Source organism: Psittacula echo, assembly GCF_963264785.1.
Source record: "Psittacula echo genome assembly, chromosome: 5".
Classification (NCBI taxonomy): domain Eukaryota; kingdom Metazoa; phylum Chordata; class Aves; order Psittaciformes; family Psittacidae; genus Psittacula; species Psittacula echo.
Window position 1 is genome coordinate 60,164,317 of NC_137739.1, and position 23,652 is coordinate 60,187,968.

Below are 23,652 nucleotides of genomic sequence, written 5' to 3' on the forward strand. Positions count from 1 at the left end.
TGAAAAGTATTACAGATAGGACAGCTGTAATAAGGGAGACTTGTGACTTCCTAGGTTTTTGCCAGTGTTCTCTTTCCTAATCAGTACAAACTAATCCATTAAATCATGATCTGAAACTTTCCCTATCAGCCAACCAGTGTAATTTGTAGCACGGTTAACAATTTGTGAATCTCCAAAATAAAACTGGAGATTTTATTTCCAGCCAGCCTGTTTTACCTTTTGAAATAAAACCCCCAGATGCTTGTGATGGTGTGCTCTCCCTGCCACCTTTTCTGCTTGAGCAACAACCATCAGTGGTGGTCCTGATGGCTGCATCTGGCTTAAAGGCCATAAATCTTGCTCAACAGCTAAGGGCTAGCTGAGCATGTTCACAACCCAAAAGTATGGCTGGTATGCAAACACGACTATAAGTTGATCATCTTACTTCATAAATAGTGGACAGCCCAGGGCCCATTATGTTCTCCTGCATGGCAGCGGGCTGCACACCAGGATGTCCCCTTGAGTAGGGACACCTCTCAAGGTTACTCCTTGAGGCTGAAAGAATCATTGCCATAACAGATACTCAGTAAGTGATTTACAGCATGTTAAACTTTGAAAACATAGCTAAGTGATAGAAAGGATTGACTGCATCCATTATAAATAAACCGCTGAACAAGTCTGGACTAAGTCACTATCCACCCCCACCTTCTCTCTGAGGAGTTTAGAAAACAAGGGATTCCTTTCTGAACCTCATGACTTCAACCAGGAGGTCCCCCTGACAGTTTGTCTGATCCTGTCCTCTGCAGTAAATAAGCAAGTATACCTTACCATAGAATTTTGTTAAGTCGCTGTCTCATGTACTATCAAATTTAGTTAAATTGTCGTTTTATTTGTATCAGTAAATATCCTGCTACTTCTCTCTTATGAGTGAAGTGTCACTTCTGTGACGATGTTACAACCAACAATTCCCTTCCACAGCAAAACTCTAATGTCAGAACATCAAGAGAAATGAATTTGTCCAATACTAGTTTAAGTTATTAAAGAAATTTCTATTTGGTAGAATGAAGCAAAAATTCGAAGTAGTGAAGACCAAGGTCTGCTATGAGACAAGTATCACTATTAGTGAACACTACTGAGAACTCTTAGTTCTTTCAGTGAACTCTTAGTTCTTTCAATGAGCTTCAGTCATTGCCCACTTTAGGTGAAATTTTTTAACTGGCTGCTTTGCATTTGGGATCAAGTGAGCAATTTTTGCATGTTGCTGCGTAACCGTATGAGCATGCCAGCTTGGATCAGCCATAGCTGGATATCTGTTCCACACATTACTTTGTGGAACAGACCTGCCTTTCTTTACCCAACTCTTTCTTCAAATCTGGCAATATAACATGCTACGTACCATTCTCCACCAGATCTACCTGCTAGCAGTGTCACTCAACACAGTGGTGATGAGGGATCTCCATAAAGTCCCTCAGAATAACAAACCTACAGCAAACTTTCAATTCCACTAGACTTCTGAAGGGTCTGTATTTCCATATTCTGATCCCAGCTTCAAAGAATGCTCTATTTTCAGTTATGATTGGGAGTAAACTTCATTAGTATTTTCTTATTATTTAAATTATTTACATTGTTTACAGCTTGAAGAACATAAGGTAAAGCTGTGCATAAAACTGAAGGTAATGTGCTTTAAAAAATATTAGCCCTTCAGTGTAACACACCCTTCACAGTAGCAAACAGCTATTCCACTTGAAGAAGCTAAAATTTAAAAGGAGGCATCAAATCCACTAGTTTAAAATGAAGAATTAAAAATGCAACTAGCTTTGTTTAGCCTACTTTGAGTAAACTTCTTCAGTTTTAAGAGAACCTTTTTGAGTAATTTAACAGTTTGCATTTCAAACTTCAGCTAACAGTATTTTTACATGATAATCAGCTATTAAAACAGTAGGAGAGTAATGAATATACTCAAAGTCCGATAAATATGGGAACAAGCAATAACCAAGCCTTGCAGAAAGTACTGAACAATAGCTTGGTCTCCTTGACAACTACATGAAGCTTAAATATAAGAATAAACTTTATATATCTTCAACTCGGATAGATAACCTTTTACTTATTAGAACATAAAAGACAACAACAACCAGCTCTGTGTAGAGTTATATAATATTTCATTTTGGTTTCACATTTAAGTGTCCATTTGCATATTCCACAACTTTAAATCCTGGAATGTTTGGAAAATTCAAAAGAAGTTTTCCGCTTTTAAATCTAGGCACTACATTTAATAAAAAAGAATCACAAAAAACCTCACCAAGTCTGAACACAGGACTTGTGAAATTCTAGAGTAACCAGTTTTGCAATGACCCTGTATACAAAAAAAAAAGGAAAAAAAAATTACAGAAAGGGTAACACAGAATGTAACACTATAGATAGAAAGAGATTAAAGTCTGAAAGGAATCTTTTCTTTTAACAGACAACATAGGCTTCTTTTCATATAATCTGCTTTTAAGGGAAAAAAATAATGGTGTTGATGTAAAACTTACATTCACATGCATACTTCATACAGTTGCATCTCATTTCTGTAACAAATTGTCATAGCATCAATTGCTTGGGTAAATTAAATCAGGTTAACTGGCAGACCCAACAGAGTAATTAAAGTGGGAAAGCAGTACACAGAATGCATAAAATAAAGTCGGAACAAATATTATTTAATATCAATGATTTAAAAGAATCTAAATCTGTTCACCTTTCCTAAATAGAGCATCAGCAACACACTTCTTGTACTCAACAATTACATATACAGGAAAAACTTTCAATGATTGTTACAAGAAATATAAAAGAAACGAGGAAGGAGGAGGAAGCCAAACCTTAGCAAATTCAGTTTCTCTTAGTACACACTGTACATCACATGACTGCCCTTCTGACAGTCTTGTATTTACTCAAAAATAAATAGTTTAGAAGATTAAAATTAAGACAAAATCCTAGAGTTCCCAGCATTTACGTCATTCACAGTCCAGAATTTGACAAGTTTACTGTATGCAAGTTTGCAGCTTCTTTTAAAAGGAGGTACTGCAGAACACCTTAAGACCCTTCCCTTGGGAAATCCACTTGAATCCAACAGGACTCTAACTTATGCATAATATACTCTCCTAATGAAAAGATCCTTGTAACAGCCCAGTAGGAACACTTCCAAATAATTTATTCAGAAGCAAGGCTTAACAGCTTTCAAGCTGGATTTCTTTTTAAAAAGCCAGTATACAGTTATAGGAACAAATACAGTCTTTGCACTCTAATGTGGAAATGAATCCTAGAAACAACTGACCAAGAAGCAAATAAGAATGTCAGCACACAGGTAGTTGAATATAAGTCCCCAATGAAGCAAATATGCTCAAAATAATTAACACAATCCTTTCTGATAGACACGATGCAGGTGATTCTTTGTATAAAGCAATGATAAATGATACTGAAATATTTTGTGCAGGGTTTTTTTTACTTATTTTTATTATTATTTTTTACTTAATTTTGTTTACACATGATGAAAACAGGCTATAGTTCTACAGTGCAACAGATAGCTGAAAGGCCAGAGAATGTGCCCTACTGCCAGCAAGTATGGTGATGTTCTTATCAGAAAGGACATTTGGAGGTGACCTGATTATAGAAGCTACCATCAGAGTATGAAGTCACCAGTATTACAGTGTGCTTAGTAAAGAAATCTTTAAAAAACAATCTCTGGCCACAAATACTGTATAAATTAAAATTGAGAACAAAAATGCAGTATAAAGACTGCTCTCTACTCTGCTCTTGTGAGACCTCACTTAGAGCATTGCGTACAGTTTTAGTGTCCTCAACATAAAAAGGACATGGACCTGTTGGAACAAGTCCAGAGGAGGGCCACGAGCATGATCAGGGGATTTGAGCACCTCCCATATGAAGATAGGTTGAGAAAGTTGGGGCTGTTCAGCCTGGAGAAGAGAAGGCTGTGTGGAGACCTCATAGCAGCCTTCCAGTATGTGAAGGGGGCCTATAAGGATGCTGGGGAGGGACTCTTCGTTAGGGACTGTAGTGACAGGACAAGGGGTAACGGGTGAAAACTTAAAAAGAGGAAGTTTAGATTGGATATAAGGAAGAAGTTCTTTACTGTAAGGGTGGTGGGGCACTGGAATGGGTTGCCCAAGGAAGCTGTGAATGCTCCATTCCTGGTTGTGTTCAAGGCCAGGCTGGACAGAGCCTTGGGTGACATGGTTTAGTGTGAGTTGTCCCTGCCCACGGCATTGGGGTTGGAGCTAGATGATCTTGGGGTCCTTTCCAGCCCCTAACCATTCTATGATTCTGTGACTGCAACTGAAACACTGAAACAAGCTACCACATCCTGCAACAGTTTTTCCAGTTTTTTATGTGTTCTTGTCAAGAGTAATGTCTTATGAAAGGTATGCTTCAGCTAAACCTGTATTAATAGAAAAACTAAAGTAAATTTAGCAACTTCTAACATATAGGCCGGGGGGGTTAAAAATGGATACTTTTGGCTTCAAATTATTAATCTGAGCATCCAGTTCTGACTGTTCATTAAAGCTGTTCCTTTAATGCTTTCTGTAGAAAGCTTACGGCTTCACACTAGTCAGCTCCAAAACATCTGCATGACCATCAAAACACAAAATGATACAATCGTAAAAATTTAAGCTACAAGGAGAATGACGAGAAACTAGATAGACTATGAAACACATATAATTTTATAAAGGATTTACTTACACATTCAGTGATTTTAGGTGCATTGCCTCTGCTTCTATCACCATGACAATCAAAGTACAGAAAGAAATTCATTGCAATTGCAGCAGACACTTCTAAGTGAACCCTCATACAGTCCATTTTGAGTATTCAAGGAAAAAAAATATATATGTATGTAACTCATTCACTACAAAACACAAAAAACTGTAATTTAAGTTCCTTGAAATAACTTCTTGCACAACTGAACAAATTAATTTTGTTTCCCAGTGACTTCGTTAAAATTTCTATGACACTGCTACCCAATTAATTTCTGCCTTATCCTGAAGCCAGCTTCCTCTTTCCTAAGTAATCACATCTGCTTCTCATTTTTATTCAAAGTGTCAACAGTCAGGAATGACTCAATTATCCAAGCTGTATTTGCAAGCCAACAAGACACAATTAATGAGAAGAGGTTACCAAACACAACCATCAGCAATGTCCACTTAGGTTATTTTTTTTTTCCAGCTACTTCTATCAATCCGGTTCCTACAGGAAATCCAATTGACAGAATCACTGGATGCCCAACACAGGCAACAGGAGGCCAAGCAACCAAATCTATTTAAAAAAAAAAAAAAAAAATCCAAAAAAATAACTTAATTAAAAAAGTCTTTAATTGAAAACTTAATTAAAAAAATTAGCTGTTTCTCAAACAGTCATTAAAGGCACCCAAAAGATGTGAAACCTGTTCCAAGAGATCCAGGAAAAGCGACAGATTTTTAAAGTGCCAATATTAATCATATACATAGACATATAGATATAGTAACATAAATGAAGTAAAAATAGGCATTTCAGATTGCTATTTGATGCCAGACTTTCCAGCAAAGATGAAACAAAGGCAGCCTTAAAGCCCCAAAATAATACAATTTTGTGGAAACTATGAATAGGTATCCCTGGTGTACACTGGATGGCCCCCACTGCACCCTTTGATTTATTATTCCCCAGATATTTGTTCACAAAGCAATAGCATTGCTTCTTTGCAAGGAAAAGCAGTGAGTCCTGTCAGTTTTTGTAGAATTTGTTTTACAGTAGAGTTTAACTGGGATTCTTTCAATTAAGTTTAAAAAAATCTACAGCCTAGGAAACATAACGCAAGGATAAGACCCTGAGACCAAGTACCAATTTGTTACGTAAAGTAGTATCTACCTAGCAACAATGTCTTTTTTAATGGACCACTCAGTAAAAGCATATAACAAAATGAAAGAGGGGCAGGGGGAAAGGAGAAGCCTATCATGAAAAGAAAAAGCACAAGCAACTTACACTGTCTTTCCTGACTTACAGGAAAATCATTCCTGAGAACAAATTCATTTAATTCCCAAGATAGACAGGATCAAAATGGAATAGATTTGAAAAAGCATGTTGTCAAATGTTGAGAAGAATGTATACACCAACATGAAAGACATAATTTTGACAAGCTTAGCAGATCACTACTTCTTGTCCAATCATATATTACTTTCCTTTCCTCAAGTAATTCCCAGTACTCTATCTATCAGGGAACAAAGTAAAAAAGTGCAAGTTTAACCAGCACCACACACTGTAGCACAACTAAAACAGACCTAGGGAAAACAGAAGAGCTTAGTCTATTCCCTGTAATTGATAAATACACCCCCGTCTCACAAAACATCAATGTATGTATCATCATAAATTGCATGCACCAACCAGCTCTTCTGTTATGCCTACCCAGACAACTCCCAGAAGGAAACAAGTTTGTTAATCAATGAACTGAGAGGGATGTTAAAAGCTTCTGCAATTCTGGGAAATCTACTGTAGCTCAAAAGAGCCTTTGAGGGTCAGGAAGGAAAGGATTTAATAGTTTTCAGAGGAATGACATATTGGTCTGATGCTTCTGTGAAATATTCTTGGAAGAAAAAAAATTTCCATCACACTTCAACAAATGTAAATGTTTAAACTGTGAACTTAGTCTTCAGTTGTCTTCAAGCCTGTTACCATATGTCTTTCCTTTTTTTAACATTAAAATAACACACTTGCACTCCTCAAATAACCCATCTGCTGTTTCCTACTTCTGCTACTTTAAAAGCTTGTCAGCTGCTATCCACTGCAGTTCAATTTTCAGCACAAAATTAGCAATTAATGTTATTTATTCTGCCTAATTACACTAATTTCAGGCGCTATACTCATCTTTAACTGTCCCAGCATTTGAAATAATGAGGGAGCCCCAAAACAGCTAAGATTAAGAAAGCAATATCACAAGTATTTCATTAAGAAACTTAATTGTCTCCCTTGACTGAGAATCTACTTCTCACTAACCATGAGGCAGAAACAGAAGCGTTGTTTCAAGATTTCTTATTATTCAAAGGACCACTAAGATACAGATTCCTGTAACAAGCAGATAAGACAGGAAAGAATCATGGAAAGGAGTCTGTAAATAAGGCTCCCCAGCTAATTGCACACATAACTGTACTATATTTATTGCACAAGATATACTAGCTCAACATGAACCAATGCAACACAACCACCGCTACCTTGCATCATCTTGAACACACCTTCAGACTGTAATGCACACCTCTGGGACTGCTTACACTTTCAAAGTAGGCAATCAATGGATTAGAATAAATAAAACTCAAGGAAAACCCAAGCAACTCACAATTAAGTACTCTAATAATTTAGTATATATTGTGCCTCCTTCCTGCCTATTCTCTTAGCATTCAGGGAAGCACGTCCATACTTCTGTTTCAAGTGGAGAAATGGATCATCTTATTCAGTCTCACATAATTTGAGAGTTAGGATTCTGAGCTGCATTATCTGTGGCTTCAAACCCTGTCATGCTGGAGAAGAACTGAACCTCACATTTCTACTACAGGGATAAATTGTCTCATGAAAGGTGGGGCAAAACAGTGTAATTTTAGAGGAATTAAAATGCAGTAGGACCTGACAGAGATTAACTATTCAGATTTTTGGTGCTGGCACCTTACTCCCACCCATCTCCCCAAAGCAGGGTAGTCACAACCTTTTTGGTAATATTAATAAGTTAAGTAGTCTTTTTTCTTGAGATCTGTCGTGGTTTAAGCCCAAGCTGTAAATCAGAACCACGCAGTCTACTGCCCCCCCCCACCTTTCTTCCCTCCGCTTCTGGAGGGACGGGGAGGAGAATCAAAAGAATGCAGCTCCCACGGGTTGAGATAAGAACAGTTTAATAACTAAGGTATAACACAAATCACCACTGCCGCCACCAACAATAACAACGACAAGAGAAATAACAAGGGAAGAGAATACGATACCGCCCGCCGGAAAAAACAGCCCGCCCGACCAGGGGACGTGCCCTTCCGGGTAGCTCCCAGTTCCATCCCCTGGCATGACGTGCTGTGGTATGGAACACCTCCTTGGCCAGTCTGGGTCAGGTGTCCTGTCCCCGCTTCCTCCCGGCCCCTCCTCCTTCCTGGCAGAGCATGAGACTCACAAAATCCTTGGTCAGTCTAAACATCGGTGTTATCAGTTTTTTGTTCCCAAGCCAAAAGTCAAAAACACAGTGCTGCAACAGCTACTAAGAAGGAAAAAAAAAAAAAACTGACTGCCACTGCTGAACCCAGGACAGTATCTTTTTTTTTTTTTTTTTCCCCTGGATCAAAGCACCCTCAGATTTCAGGAGTCTTCATGAGTTAGCTAGCATTTAACAGTAGATTGCTTATATTGCTCTGAAAAACACAGCTAACTGGTTTATAAGTAAAGCAGTTACAACCTAGAATTTGAACCTTACAAAAGATTTGAACCAATAGTACTATAGATATCAGCAAATACCTTGCATTTTGATTATTTCTGGAAAACATCAGTACATATCTACTTCCCTTTTAGAGGTTTCTTATATTTTCACCAATAGTTTCTCCAATACCCCTTAAGGTCTCAGAGCAGATTGCTTATTTATGCTGCCAATGTAAAAAGAAAAGGAAGAACAACCAACTCTGTTCAAAGAAAAAGCTGTACCTTGCTGCTAACAGCACAACATGATGTTTGCTCATTGCTTCCACTCCTTTAGATAATGATGGGACAGAATTCTTTGGCTCTGAGGAATTTCTTTCTATTTACTGACCTAGAGGTGCTTAGGACAAAATCGTTATCTGATTGGCCTTATTTGTTCAGCAAGTTTCTACCTTTACAGCACAGGAAGGTTTACACTAATTTAAGATAGGAAGGTATGCTTGCTGTATGCATTGAATACTGAATATGAATTCTAGGAGTGCATCAGATTTTCAAATGTTAAAAACTGACAGACCGCATATTTACTAATTGATTACAATAGAAGAGTGCTTGAAAGTATCCACCTCTCAGCATGACTCACAGTGTATTCTATTACTTCCTTGCAGCCTTTGGCATTTTACAGAGATGTAGTGTTATAAACTTCAGAAAAATTAGGTTCTTTTCAAAGAAAAGCAAACCAGAAAGAACATACGGCTGTGAATAGGAAAGGACAGCTCTCAGTGCAGTAATAAAATAGCAGCATAGAGAGATATATGGATAAGAATAGCAATAAAAGAAATAAGAAATAACATAAATCACAAGCCCTACGTTTTACTTTAATATTTTCCAAGTATACAGATTTATTATGCTGCATAGCCACCAAAGTCATCATTTTGCATAACGCTGAGGTAAAGGATTCCAATGGAAATACAGAAAATACCAAGAACACTCTTGTACTATTTAGCTTACTGGGATTGCAACTTAACTGGAAGATGAAACATAAAGATATTTGAAGTCTTTACAAAAGCCGGTTATGTACCATAAGCAAATAATCAAGTGTTTCAAAATATCTAAAAATCAGCAAGCCTTAGAGGAACACAAGAAGATCTTTTCCCAGTCAGCTAGGAGGTACTCTGAGACTGTATTGTTTACACAAGTTGCTGAATAAGAAATACAAGAAATCTCAGTCATATCCTTGACTTCTCAGGGAGCTAGAAGTAACTTGACAGCTCTAAAAACAAGACTAGAAGACTGTCTTGAGATATATATAGCTATGTTTCACCTTGGATTCTTCAGCAATTGTTGCCACATCTGATGGCAATTCCTACTGCCAAGATATTCCTCTCAAATTCCCTTATCTGTACCAGCAGGTTGTAACATAGCACACTGTATCACCATAGTGTTTGTATTGTACGACAGGACTAACAATTTAGAACCACTATTATGACTTATATGATTCATATACACACATACATTAATAGACAGATTTCATACATTAATAGAAAGACGAGTACTTTTTAGAACAACTCAGACAAATGTTTAACCACAAGATGCAATCATAAACAAGTATGAAAAGGTCTTGAAACATATTTTAAAAACCCAGACATATCTTCTGAATGCTCACAAAAGTAATTTTAAACATTTCACTGAATGATCCTATGGTCTCTTAGTACGATAGGGGTAACAGTTTCAGAAACACTTCTTCTAGTCTATTATTATTCTAAGAGATAAAGCAGCTTCTTCTTTGTCATTTATGTTGCCACTAAGTGGCAGAAGATGGAACAAGAACAGACAGAAGATGACAGATCATGGGGTTTTGAACTTATTTAACAATAATAAGGTATAAGAATAGGCAGCTGATACTTCAATTGCCCCCAAAACCATGACCTACTGACAGGTCCCTCACACCTGAGGAAAGCACAGACAGGTTTGGGAGTGGAACTGCTAGGTAGTTCTGAAATTGTGAAGCATGTGTGGAAACCTAACAAGAAATTATCTAAACAAAGAATCTGTAGAAAAAAAAACATAGCCTCCCTTCCAAAATCAAATCCTTAATCACTATTTAACAAAGCTTTAATAAAAAGCAGACTTACATTAAAATGGGCAGGGAAGAAAACTGTTGAGGAAAAAAAACCAAAACAACAAAACAACAAGAACAGATCAATCCTCAAATCCATCCCCTGTTGAAATGAATGAGATAAGAATCTAAGAAAAATAAATATAAGAGAAAGCATAGAAGGCAAACATGACATTCACTCACATAAAATTTTCTGGATATTCACTCAAGGCCATATCAATGATATTCAAAGCATCATGATAGTGTTTCTGGGCTGATAGTAAGAGTGCAAGAAGATGAAGAGAGTTGGCATCATCTCCTTGTAGCTGCAGAGCCTGACGAACGTAACCCAAAGCTTCTGGTATCTGATTTAAAAAAAAAGGGGGCAGAAAAAAAAGCGCACCACAATTATTGCCTACTACTTGAGTTCATGTCCATACAATTTTCAAAATATTCATCTGGATATCATGCAGAATTCTATAATTCTATAAACTCCTGTAAGACACTACTCAGAAGTTTGAAACGGACCTGATGCCTTACAGTGAACAGAAACAAATAATACATTGACCCTTGAAAATAAGATACATGTTTTAATAAAACAGTTCCCTTTACCCCTTTAAAAATATTCACTTACTATGCTTTTTCAAGTATTGTTTGTATTTCTGCATGATTTGAAAATACTTTACTTGTAGCACTTTTAACTAAAAGGTACAGCTAGACTGCAACAGTAGCTTTTCTTCAAGTGGAATTCTGCGATCTCCTCAACTGAATGTGCTTTTGCTCAAAATAAGTACACTAATTGTGGAGAACAGCACATTTAATTAAGCAAGATGAGAATTTTGAAATTCAGAAGTACAGTCATAGCCTGCCACTGAAAGATATTTTCTGGTATTAAAGTGACAATCCATTCCACTCTGTGACATAGAACAATATCTCTGCTACTCATTAGCAATGAAAAGTAGTCACCTAGAGTATGTAAACTACTGTGCTCAAAACTACTTCCTAAAATAAACATGACACAGGAAAAGACTTACCATGATATATACAAAGCAGCTCCACATTATCCAAATTCATGTGATATATGGCAGAATCCTAAATCCTTTAAACATAACAGCTGTTTAAGCTGGACTGAGCTCTGATCTCTTTTACAGCTTTAAAATGTTTTTCTAGTTTTCTTAAAAAAAATTTTGGAATTTTGTTCACAATAACCAAACCTCCTACAAGGGTTCAGAAAAGACGTAGATCTTAGCAGGTAATGGAGATCTGAGATCTGCCAAGATCATTAAAGACTAGATTCAAGAGTCCTACGCTCCAGATAACCACTCTGAGCAGAGATTACACATAATAGCTAGAAATAGGGTAAAAATGGATATTTTTTTTCCTTCTTCATCCAACAATATAAATGCTGAAACAAAGAAATTTAATGACTTACGTCTTGTTTCTGATCCTAGAGCTGGAAACACTGTGGCAGAACTCAAGGTGTTCAGAGAGAGTATTTTGGATCTTTTTTTTTTTTTTTTTTTTTTTTTTTAATATATGCACAAGGAAAAGTTATGTTTGCTTGTTTGTTTGTTTGTTTTTGATTGAAATCTTCATTTAGATCCATCAACAGATACAAATTCTGATCTTCATATGATAGTGTGAGGCTACAATTTTAAACCACAACTAACCTGTCTGGATATGGCAAGCTGCAGTGCCAAGTAAAATGCTGCCAGATGATCTGTTGGGGACAAACTGTGAGCCCTTGAAAACAAAGAAACAAAACAAAAAAAAACCACTGAATTTTTCCCCTGTTAATACAGGTTAGACATACACACAAATGTATATATTCATGTATTCATATACAGATCTCTTCATTTCACATATGCTCATATTTTGATATAAGTGGTGTTCACTCCAGTGACTTTTGTCACTCTTCTCAATCATCCTTGATTTAAATGCAGCACTTTGGGCCATTAAAGAGTAATTTTAAGTAGAAATTAATCACGCAATTTCAGTATAAATCTTAAAAATTAGCAATATAAAGAATGACCAAATACAAGAAGTACCCAAGCAACTGCAGAGGCCCTGATCAGGATGGTTGTGAAGCACAAAATTCAAGAGGAAGAGTAGCAGCAAAGTAGGTAAGAGTTTTGCTCATTCATTTTCAGACTAGCATACTAAGCTTCCGAGGAAGCCAGTCTTGACTGTGCCGTTTTGAGAATAAGTTAGTACAGCATGTTACAACGTAGCAATGATAATCCCCTCAGATACAAAATCACAAACCAAAATCTGAGACTTTGTATTCACATTGATGCATAAAACCATTTCCCTGAAGCATTTAGGCCCATCTCAATAAAGTAGGGTTTTCAAGGGTATATAAACATAAAAAGAGACATATTTAGACGTTGCAGCACTTCTGCCAGGTTTGCCATCAAAATTTGTTTCTTCTATAATTAGGGTAGAGATGTTCTCATTCACCTGTTTATTGTCATTTCATTTGCAGAGTTGAAGCCTTGACAATGAACTACTGTCATCCCCAACAGCACTACTTCTTGTGTAAGACACTTAGAAAATGGGGCATTTGCATTGTCACTGCCTATGCTGTTAACTCTCCAGACAGATTTATTTCTTTCCCCCTAGCTTACTACCTTACTACTTGCATTTTGCCCCACATGCACAGCAGCAGGGTCTCAATTATTGCTCTGGCTCTACAGAGATAATTGCAAAAGTCTGCTTTACAATCTGATCAGCTATCAACTCTTTTAGAAACACTATCACATTGAACCATGACTTGAAATCTTGTATCATATGTTTTTACATTCTAGATCAGAATATTTCTTTAAGCAAATATTTTATACTAGAGAGCAACATAATGGAAATCTTTAGAAATTTATTTGGATATTCTTGACAGAAAATGAGAAGTAAATGCTAAAGAAATACATTCTGTACTCCTGGAGGTGAAATCCTTATTACACAATCTTTTACAAGTTCCTCTTTGTAACATATAATAAAAGCTTTTTACTACATGTAGCAGAATGAAATTAAAAGATTAACACCCACTCACCTCTGAAATGCAAGAAGAGCTTTTCTCTGCAAGACCTCTTGCATCCCTCGCAAAGATGCTAAAAAGGATATATTTAATCAGCAAGATCAAGAGATTTCATTCCACATGCTCATTGAAGAAGTTTTAATACATTGCCTGAGACAGTGGTTGCACACAGAAGCTTCAATTTTGAGTCTAGCATTCTGCTAGGTATCCTTTTTTAGGCAACATGGGGATTTCCAAACATGAATATTTGTTCTTATCTTACCATCAGTAGCCTGCAGACTGTAAGTCAATCCCAGTGCCAAGTAGCCTTTTGCTTTGAACTCTGATGTTTTGTCCCCAAGATCAACAACTGTTTTGGCAAATCTTTCAGCTTCTTCCAACTGAAAATATTATAAAACACTCACGTAAGTCTAAAACTAGCTAAATCTTATATTATAATGAGAACACACAGCATGTGTATTATGCACACTGAGTAAGCTGAAATCTCATCCATGACTGCTTTTAAGGACTACTTTGTTTTTCATTAGACTAAGTTTTCCTACAAATACTGAGTGAAGAACACAGATTTTAAGCTGAAGCACCTATTCTTATGGTTGAGAGAAACTGCGGCACATAACACACAGATCATTCTAAACTTACTGTGGTTTTGCTCCCTCTTTTTATTTTTTTTTTAATAAAAAAAGTGTTCCTGGTCCATACATGCCAATTAGCATTTTCTGTATCTCACAAGTCGAGTTATTGCCCCATAAATTATTTCTGTAGGAAAACCAGTCACAAAAACTAAGGCTCCATCCCTGAAAATAAAATGTATAGCCACCCAGAATTTCGCATCACATACGGTATTGCTGAATGTATGCAAAGTCATAAATAGACAAGCATGTAAAAAAAAAATCAAGGTTTAACTGCACAACCATGTTAGCACGCTGTTTAACAATGTAGAAAGAAAAAAAAACCCGAAACATTTGGATCCATTCCAGTAAGTGTAACTGCTAAGCACAGTAAGCTTCTCCATATGGAGTCAATCCATAGAGAACAATTTACAGACAAAGGATCTGTGTTAATTATTAAGACTGCATTTTTGTCAGCCTCAACAAGTCATGTTTCTGCTACCGCACTATTTTCTCAATTTGTGATTTTGACATTTCCCTCTTTTCCTCCTTTTTAAAATACACTAATTCTCCTAAAAATACACGTATCTTGAAAAGCACATGATAATGTTTGATCACCTTAATGTTTTTTGTACAGATACACCAATTTCAAGGTTATCTAAAATACAAGTAAAGTAACCCTTTTTAAAAAGACACTGTCCCTACGAGGAATTCCGAAACCCCAGCTGCCCACAAACATGTTATCTCCAGAAGAGCCTCCTGAACATAAGAGATTTGTCTTATTATCTTCCAAAAAAAGTTGTTTTTCTCTTGCAGAGAAAACAGAAGTCTAAGTTGCATTTTTAATCTCTGTATGCCAGTTTCAACTTCCAATACATTTTTGCTACGCCTTAGATCAGTATCAAGATATGCTACCTTGACAAACATAACTATTGCTCTCAAATATTTTAAATGAGCCATTCAAACAGGGATACACATGTGCATATATGTATCTGTGCTGTATTTTTTAGAGATGACCAACTGTATGCAGTCACTGAGCAAAATTATTTGCTACATCCCTAAACCAAGATTTTGTTGCATTTTAGCATGGCTTTTGCTGAAAAGACAGAGAATTACCAAGCTTACCCAGTGCAGAGATCCCATACAGAGCTTTGCAGCAAGGAGTGGAATAGTTGCATCATCTGGTTTCAAACGAATACATTCCTTCAAGACTTTAACAGCTCGAGCAGACTGTTAAAAACATTTTCTATTGAAATTACTAAAAGCATACATAAGTTTCACAAGCAGAAGATTCCTATTTCCATCATTTATTTTTCCCATTTTGTTGACATTTTTTCACAACTCCTCATTCAAAAGAAACACAAGACTTCAGTCACTGCTGTTATTTAACCCCAATGAACTCTCATTAAGTGTCCTCAGTGAAACATCTGCCCAGAATACCATTCCAACGGTATCTGATTCAGAAAATAGTTTTGAGATGCATTTGAAAAATCTGATAGGCCTGTAAGCTCACAATATTTGAAACGAAAGAGCAGGAGCAGGACAGAATCTTAGGAATAACTCTGATATAAGACTGTGTAACAGACTGGCACTGCTCCTCTTTTTAACATTCATTTTCTTCAATCCAATCATGATTTAGAAAGTAAACAGAGAATGGGAAGAAGAATCAAGTCTGTTCAAAACCAATATAAGTCTAAAAATATTTTCTAAATAAAATACAAATTATTGGTTTTCCCCATACTGAAGATAAGCAAATTATGCCAAGAATGATTTTTTAGAAAATTAGTATTATTTACATTACACAATGAAAGTGATTTCTTTTCCATAACATGACAAGGAAAGGCAAAAAGAACTGAAAATAAAAGTTTGCATCTAATAACATATGTTTCTAGGTTATATAAAATAAAAATAAATAAAAAAGAACAGTCAGAAAAGAAAAAAAAGCAAGACTACCATGAATCAGCAATAATTTGTACCTAAGCATAAAATTCATTCATCAAAACATCACTTAAACCAGCTGTTACTGGATAATACCAACTGGTATAATTCACTATTAAAATTCAATTAGTTTAGCTTAAGCTTTTCGGAAAGACCTAACCATCACCTTTCAGTCTTCCCAAGTTAGAAACTATTGAAATAACAACATTCTTTGTAGAGCACTAGGCATAAATTCAGGACTACAGTGTACTTAGCTCATTTAAGGATTACGAGTATTTAAAAAAAAACTCCAGATGAAATTATGGAAGTGCCAAATGTTGTTATCAAAAGCCATCTACAGAAGAATTACATCCAAAAATTAAGACTTACTTTTCCTGCTGCCATCAAGGACAATGCAAATTGGTACCACAGATGGAACTCTTCAAACGCAAACTTCATGGCTCTTTCTAAACACTAATTTTGAGAGGAAAATTGTTATTTAAGGGAATATTTTTCAATTTCTAAGAAGATACACTAACATAAAAATTTTCTTATATACTCATACATAAAACACACGTAAATCCAAATTTAAATAATTCAAATAAGTTATTTGAAAAAAGCTGCTAAATTCTATATGGAAAAAAAAAAGAATTGAAAACTGATTCCTAATTTATTATGTTTGACTAAATACTCCTGCTGATTCTGAAAGAAGGAGTAATAAATATCAGTTTACTGAAGGTAAGTTGAATGTACCATCAAATACTTCCAGCACTTCTTCCAAAACCGTATAATCTCAGAGATTCACATGAACAAGTGGTGCATGGAAAACTGATACTTAAAGTCAAAATATGTTTATAACTTTTTAGGCTTCCTAATCATACTTTCTTCTCCCATTTTTACATATTCATAAACATATGCATGAGCATTAGGGAGGTACTTGTTCACAATTAGAAAAATAATCATCTTATTTATATGCTTAATTAAAAACTAATTGCCAATTCTAAGCAGCAGAAAATAAAGAAATTGGAGAAGTTAATACTTTAGGGTTTTACAACTTTGTAATTGTAGAGACACAATTATAGATTATTTTAAAAGGCTTGAGTTTCAACATACTAATGATCAATTTACCATTCATTTTTCTTGACTTCAAGTCTTATTAATTTGGCTTCATTTCTAGAATCATAGAATACCAGGCTGGAAGGGACTGTAGGTATCACCTGCTCCAACCTTTCTTGGCAAAGCATGACCTAGACTAGATGGCCCAGCACCCTGTCCTTTCAGTATGAAATATGACAAGTTACATGATTTTTTTCTCCGTAAGATCAAAAAATTGGTGACTAACATGTACAGGGGTAAGGGATTAACTGCGCATATATGTGCATGTGACCTACATGACAACATGAATACCTCATAAACTGGGTTCTTCTGAACCAAGTAATAAGATTTCAAAAAGCAACAGGCTCCAAAAAGAAATTGAGAGAATACATAACAAGTAATAGTACCCCAGAAAACTGCAAGTTAAGATAATGTTCAGGATAATGGCAAGTGGATTAACTAACTGAAAACACATTCAACACAAACCCTCTCCTGAAAGGCAGAAATGCTACTTCTGATATTGCCTTTCAAATAATCACAAATCACTATATGAACAGGTAATGTTGAATGCATCACTGAATATTGTTGCTTACGATTATGGTATCCTCCTGAAAACAATATGCTTGAAGTTAGATAATTGAAAGATGAATATCTAAGAAAATTTCTGGTCTGGAAAACATCTTTCCTAGTAGGACATTGATAAGCTCAATACGACATATCCTACAAAGCTTAAAAACCAACTTGATGACTTCTTCGATCTAGTTGAGAAAGCCATAAGAAGCTGAAAACTCAAAACTCCACAAAGAAATGAGACCTTTTCAGTCAGGAACTGAACTAATGACTCAGCATTAGAACAGTTTAATATGGATGAGACAGATTTTTCATATTTTAATGTTCTCATATCACAGATAACTACTTCTGTAAGTAATCAGCTATAGCTATACCAGAAGGTAACAAGATATGGGAAGTGGTGGGTGAATACTATTTGCAGTTAGAATAATGGTGCTTTCTGACTTAAAGCTACAACAGCTTCACTACAGCAATCATAATTAGCTCACAGAGAATGAAGACAGCAAAAAAATATGCCTATTTCATAAGTGAACAGAATGTTTTTACACTTCTGAACTGCATTTACCGTAATAGCCTAAATTATAGAAGTTTCAGGCTACTGACTGCAGGTCTTGGGAGCAGATTCTTAGAATCATAGAATAGTTAGGGCTGGAAAGGACCTTAAGATCATCTAGTTCCAACCCCCCTGCCATGGGCAGGGACACCCCACACTAAACCATGCCACCCAAGGCCTCATCCAACCTGGCCTTGAACATTGCCAAGGATGGAGCATTCACAACCTCCCTGGGCAATCCATTCCAGTGCCTCATCACCCTAACAGTAAAGAATTTCTTCCTTATATCCAACCTAAACTTCCCCTGTTTAAGTTTTAACCCGTTACCCCTTGTCCTACCACTACAGTCCCTGATGAATTGCCCCTCCCCAGCATCCTTATAGGCCCCCTTCAGATACTGGAAGGCTGCTATAAGGTCTCCACACAGCCTTCTCTTCTCTGTTGTTTCTGGTGCAAGTGCCCTTCCTTCCTAGCCCCCTGGAGGACAGCAAAGAGGTTCTGGGTGGGGACAACAGCTTTAGGAGGAAGCCCCTTGCTTTTAATTGTCGTCTTTCTCCTTTTTTTGTTGTTTTTTGTTGTTACTATTTCCCAGCTTCCTGGGTTGACAGCCTCCTCCTCTCCTCCATGAGCTGCAGGGGACGCTGGAGGCCGCTGCACAGTTTGGGCCTGGAGCAAGCAGTCCTGCTTCCTCTCAGCTTCCCTGACATCTTGCAGTCTATTCACAGCATCCCGCAGCTCAGCCACCTGCTGCAGGAGGACCTCCACCAGGGAGCACCGAGTGCAGCCCTGCCCATTGGGCACCGTTCCCTCAGGAGACCAGTGCAGGCACTCTCTACGCTCCGAGCTCTGCACTGCAGCCTCCCCTCTCATCGGCTCTGCCTGGGTGCCTAAGCTGGCCACCGCCGGGGCAGCCAGAGCAGAGCTCCCAGACCGGGCCCTGGTCATACGGCGAGTACTCACCATCCCGCTCACCTGCCAGCGCAAACTGCCACGCAAACTGCCTCGACCCGCCCTGGTCGCTGCACTCCTGGTCGCTCGTGCTCCCAGGGCAGGTTTTTAACCAGTCAGAGCTGGTGCCGCCCCTCCTGGCTCCGCCCCCTGTGAGTCAGCTGCTCGCGTCAGCTGAGCTGCCGGCTCCTGGGCAAGTCCTGTAGAGGACCTGAGGCTCCCTCAGTGGCTCTGGCTGCTCTGAGTAAAGGCTCCTGGACGCTGATCTCCCCCCGGCTCTGGTGTTGAAGGCGTCCTCTCTTGAGCTACTCACCTCAGCAATTGACTTGTCAATCAATGTCTATTCTTTAAAAAGTTCTAGACTAAAACACATGATTCTATGACTCCATATGGAGAGTAATCTCTTGCAGCTTTGGTGTAACTGACTAAAATTCCGTGAAGGTGATAGTGTCTGTAGTGGCAAGTAAATGGGAATATTCCTGATTAGATTATGTTCTAGGGTTACAGTCCTGTATGAGCTTTCATATTTCTTAGTTTTGTGAAAGTCTTTCTATTGTACTGATTAAAAATTACTTGCACACACAACTTGCAGTTATGAAGTACTTTCAAGAAGAAGAAAACCCAAATTCACAGCTTAACATTACAGGAGATGCAGATTAAAAGCTGACCACCTAGATAAACCAGAGAAGAACTGGTGCAGGTTTTTTTTCTTTTTTGTTTTTTTTTTTTTTTTTTTTTTTTTGTGGTGTTTTTGTTGGGGTTGGTTTGTTTGTTTGTTTTGCTTTTTGACGTGTTTTTTTGTTGGGTTTTTTTTTTTCCCCCCTCTATTATTGTAGGGAGAAACCATTTTCAGCAAATCAATCCATGGATATGCTTTTCTACCACACATGCTGAAGTATGCTTTCTGGATACCGATAATTAATCATGGTCAGCAACAGTATCTGGCTGCTGGGTGAGCACTGCTTTTAGCAGCAGAAATATCTGTTCTGCCCAGAGAGCTCTAGCTCCTTCTCAGATACAAAGCTGTTAATGATACTTGAAAATTTCCTGAACAACTAAGACACCACAATCTAACAAAACACATACAAGTTGCATAATCAAACACAAGACATTTGAGACAGAAAATTAACTTTCCTACAGACCTAAAAATGTAGAGTTCTGTTTTAATAACTTCAAAGCCATTTTACAAACTACAAGGACTTTGGAGCACTCCAAATATTATGAGGTGCAAAAGAAAGTTTTCTTTTGAAATAGAGCTTCACAGATTCTTTTTCTAAATACTTAAATCTATCACTTATATCCTCAACAGCTTTTATCATTTGCTGTTCCTTCCTGCTGTCTCCATTTAATGTATACCCTTTTAAGCAGATCCATGCCTCCCCTCAAAACCCATGTGAACTTCTGTGCCATTAAACATTTACCACACCTTTCACAAAATTTCTGTACTTGACCACCTCAAGCCACTTGTCACGCAAAAATTTAGACAGTAAACTTTCTGCGGTGGAAAGTACCTACTGTATTTTTGCAGTAGTCAGAATGACAATGTTCTGTATTTGTTTAGTCCTTGAGTACTACCACAAATTTATATAATTAACAGAAATAAGCAATGAAGACACAGTTGAATATTCACTATTATCAACAAACCTCTGACAGCATTTCATACTGGCCTCTTCTTCCCAAGGCTATAGTAAGTAAATCGTAGACTACAGATGCACTTTGCAAACTGATGATACGATCATTTTTGTGTTCTGGTATTCGGCTCAGTACAGCATCACGGTTGGCCTGAAACATACCACAAAGAAAGAAACAAAGTCAGCCACTGTAATTTAATCTGTATTTTCACTCAAGTAATAACCATGCTATTCAGACTGACAGCAGTTGATATATGTGATACCCAGAGACAGTGTCTGCTACTAATTTATAGATTGATGTTTCTGAATGTATCTATTTTTAATTACTCAATTCTAATTACATAAATTAGATAATGCATTTAAATTACTTAAGAAGTCTCAGAAACCAAATAAGACTTTTTTAAACACAACATATATTCAATTTTAAAAAAATAATTTTATTTTTTGTATGCTAGTAAAATATATTAGAAGGATCTTAAAATCCTCTATTCCAGCTTTTGTAAAATATGGCAATCAATTTCTTCTCTCTTCATAACATTTTGACACTATCCTCTCACTTGTGATTGGTAACCTGCTGGGATAACCATACTATCACCTTCAGGAGTTACTAGTGAGAAGCAAAAACTGTCCCTGGTTCTGAGCACAGGTTTGGAATCAGGCCATGTTTGCAGCAAGGCTTTGTACTTTCAATCCTGTTCTGTGACAGGCATATTGCCAACCTACTTCTTTAATTAAGCTTTCCCTTTTGAGAAGGAAGAAAACTGAGTTAGAACTGGATTAAGTTTGATCATGTTCACAGACAACTCTTGTTAAAGAGCAAAGGATAAAATTCAGGTCTAAGAGTAACTAAGACCACCTATATTGAACTACCCGGGACTTCTCCCACTATACCATAAAGCCTCTGAAAATATCTTATCTTGATATCTATTTCTAGACTTCTTGATGTTTCATATTCCCCCTGGTACAAATGCTAGTATATCCAGTAGTTTGAAGGCAGAAGTTAAAGATCCTTCTCTCTCCTCCTAGTCCCCTCACCCTTTTAAATTTAATTACACAGGGCATGGCCCCTTAATACATTTACTTAAAGACACTAAATTTTAATGGACAGCCTATTTCCTCCTTTTTCAGAAGCAAGGCAAGGCAAGACACACATTAAGAGATACTAAATTGTTTCTCTGCTTCAACAGGAGAACATTTTAAGCTCTGAGCATACTCATTACATCTTTAAAATCAGAATAATCAAATACTAAAAGAAATTTTCAAAGAGATCATAAAATGCACAGACATTTCAGGAATTATCACTGAAGAACCCACAGCTTGGTTTGAAAACACACACCCAGGCACACACACCCCAAAACAGACATTTTGCTTTCTTTTGATCATGAAGTCTTCGGTTTTCCTTTCTATACTGCATAAATATTTAGTCAGCTTCAAGAACTTCTTCCTTTTTAGCTCCACATTTAATCATTATTTGACTCAATTCTCTGTAAGTATAGAACAAGCAATGAACTAGCACTTCTTGTGAAAAAATGGCTGACAATGTCAAAACAGTATTATAGGAGAGGATGCTTTGTAGGTATTCAAGATATCTTACATATTTGAACAACTATTTTCTGCATAATTATAAAACAGAACACACGTACAAGGTGCAGTGCTCAGTGTTTCAGAATTGCCATGGTATCAGATGCAATAAAGTGGTAATCAGTTAAACTGCAGTGTGTTAACTGGCCACACTTACTCTATAACACACATTAAGCCTGAGGCAAATGCGAGCAGTATAACTTGGTTCACCAGTGGAAGAATGGATATGTTCAGCCATTACCATCATCAGCTACAAATAACACATGAGGCTGAGCTCAGGAGGTAGTGATCAGTGAAACGAAATCTAGTTGAAGGCCAGTAACTAGCAGTGTACCGCAGAGATCAATACTGGGCCTGATCCTGGTCAAAATCTTCATTAATGATCTGGATGATGGGCAGAGTGTACTCTCAGCAAGTATGCTGATGATACAGAACCTGAAGGAGGAACCCATATGCCAAAGGACTGTGCTGCCATCCAGAGGGACCTCAAGAGCCTGGAGGAATGAGCTGACAGGAACCTCAAGTCTACATCCTGGCACCACTCAGTACATGCTGAGGGCCACCCAGCTGAAAAGCAGCTTAGGAGAAAAGGACCTGGAGAACGCCAGAACCCAGGAGGTCCCAGTGAACACCACATTGAACAGAAGCCAGCAATGTGCCCTTGCTGGAAAGAAGGCTAGTGGTATCCTGGGTACATAAGCAGGAGTGTTGCCAGCTGGCTGAAGGGGGCAATCCTTCCCCTCTGTTGAGCACTGGTGAGGCCACACCTGCAGTACTGGGTCCAGTTCTGGCTTCCCCCATATAAGAGAAATATGGAGCTACTGGAGACAGTCCAACAAACGACCACTAGGTTGAATGAGGAAATAAGTATCTCTTCTATAAGAAAAGGCTGAGAGAGCTGGGACTTTTCAGCCTGGAGAAGAGCATGCTCAGCGGGGGGAACCTTATCAATGTGTACAAATGCCTGAAGGGAGGGTACAAATAAGATGCAGCCAGCCTCTTTTCAGTAGTACCCAGTGACAGGACCAGCGGCAGTGGACACAAACTGAAACACAGTTCCCTGTGTTCCCTCTGAACACCAGGAAACACCTTTTTACTGGAGGGTGATTGAGCACTGGCACACGTTGCGCAGGGAGGTTGTGGAGTCTCCCTGCTTGGAGATACTCAAAAGGTGTCCAGACACAGGCACAGCCTGCTCCAGGTGGCTTTGCTTTAGCAGGGCTGGGAGGATGGACAAAATGACC

The 23,652-nt window shown here is 37.5% G+C and overlaps 1 protein-coding gene across 2 annotated transcripts in view; it reads right to left on the reverse strand.

Annotated features, from left to right (window-relative positions):
* Nucleotides 1-23,652, reverse strand: part of TTC7B (tetratricopeptide repeat domain 7B) — a gene marked incomplete at its 5' end in the record, with an annotated part of 147,654 nt that overhangs the window by 66,764 nt on the left and 57,238 nt on the right. For both annotated transcript variants that reach the window (XM_080617488.1, XM_080617489.1), the window contains 7 exons: nt 10,679-10,839; nt 12,145-12,217; nt 13,521-13,578; nt 13,768-13,885; nt 15,239-15,343; nt 16,421-16,504; nt 20,841-20,978. In XM_080617488.1, coding sequence (XP_080473614.1) covers nt 10,679-10,839; nt 12,145-12,217; nt 13,521-13,578; nt 13,768-13,885; nt 15,239-15,343; nt 16,421-16,504; nt 20,841-20,978 — 737 coding nt within the window. The remainder of the gene's footprint in view (nt 1-10,678; nt 10,840-12,144; nt 12,218-13,520; nt 13,579-13,767; nt 13,886-15,238; nt 15,344-16,420; nt 16,505-20,840; nt 20,979-23,652) is intronic.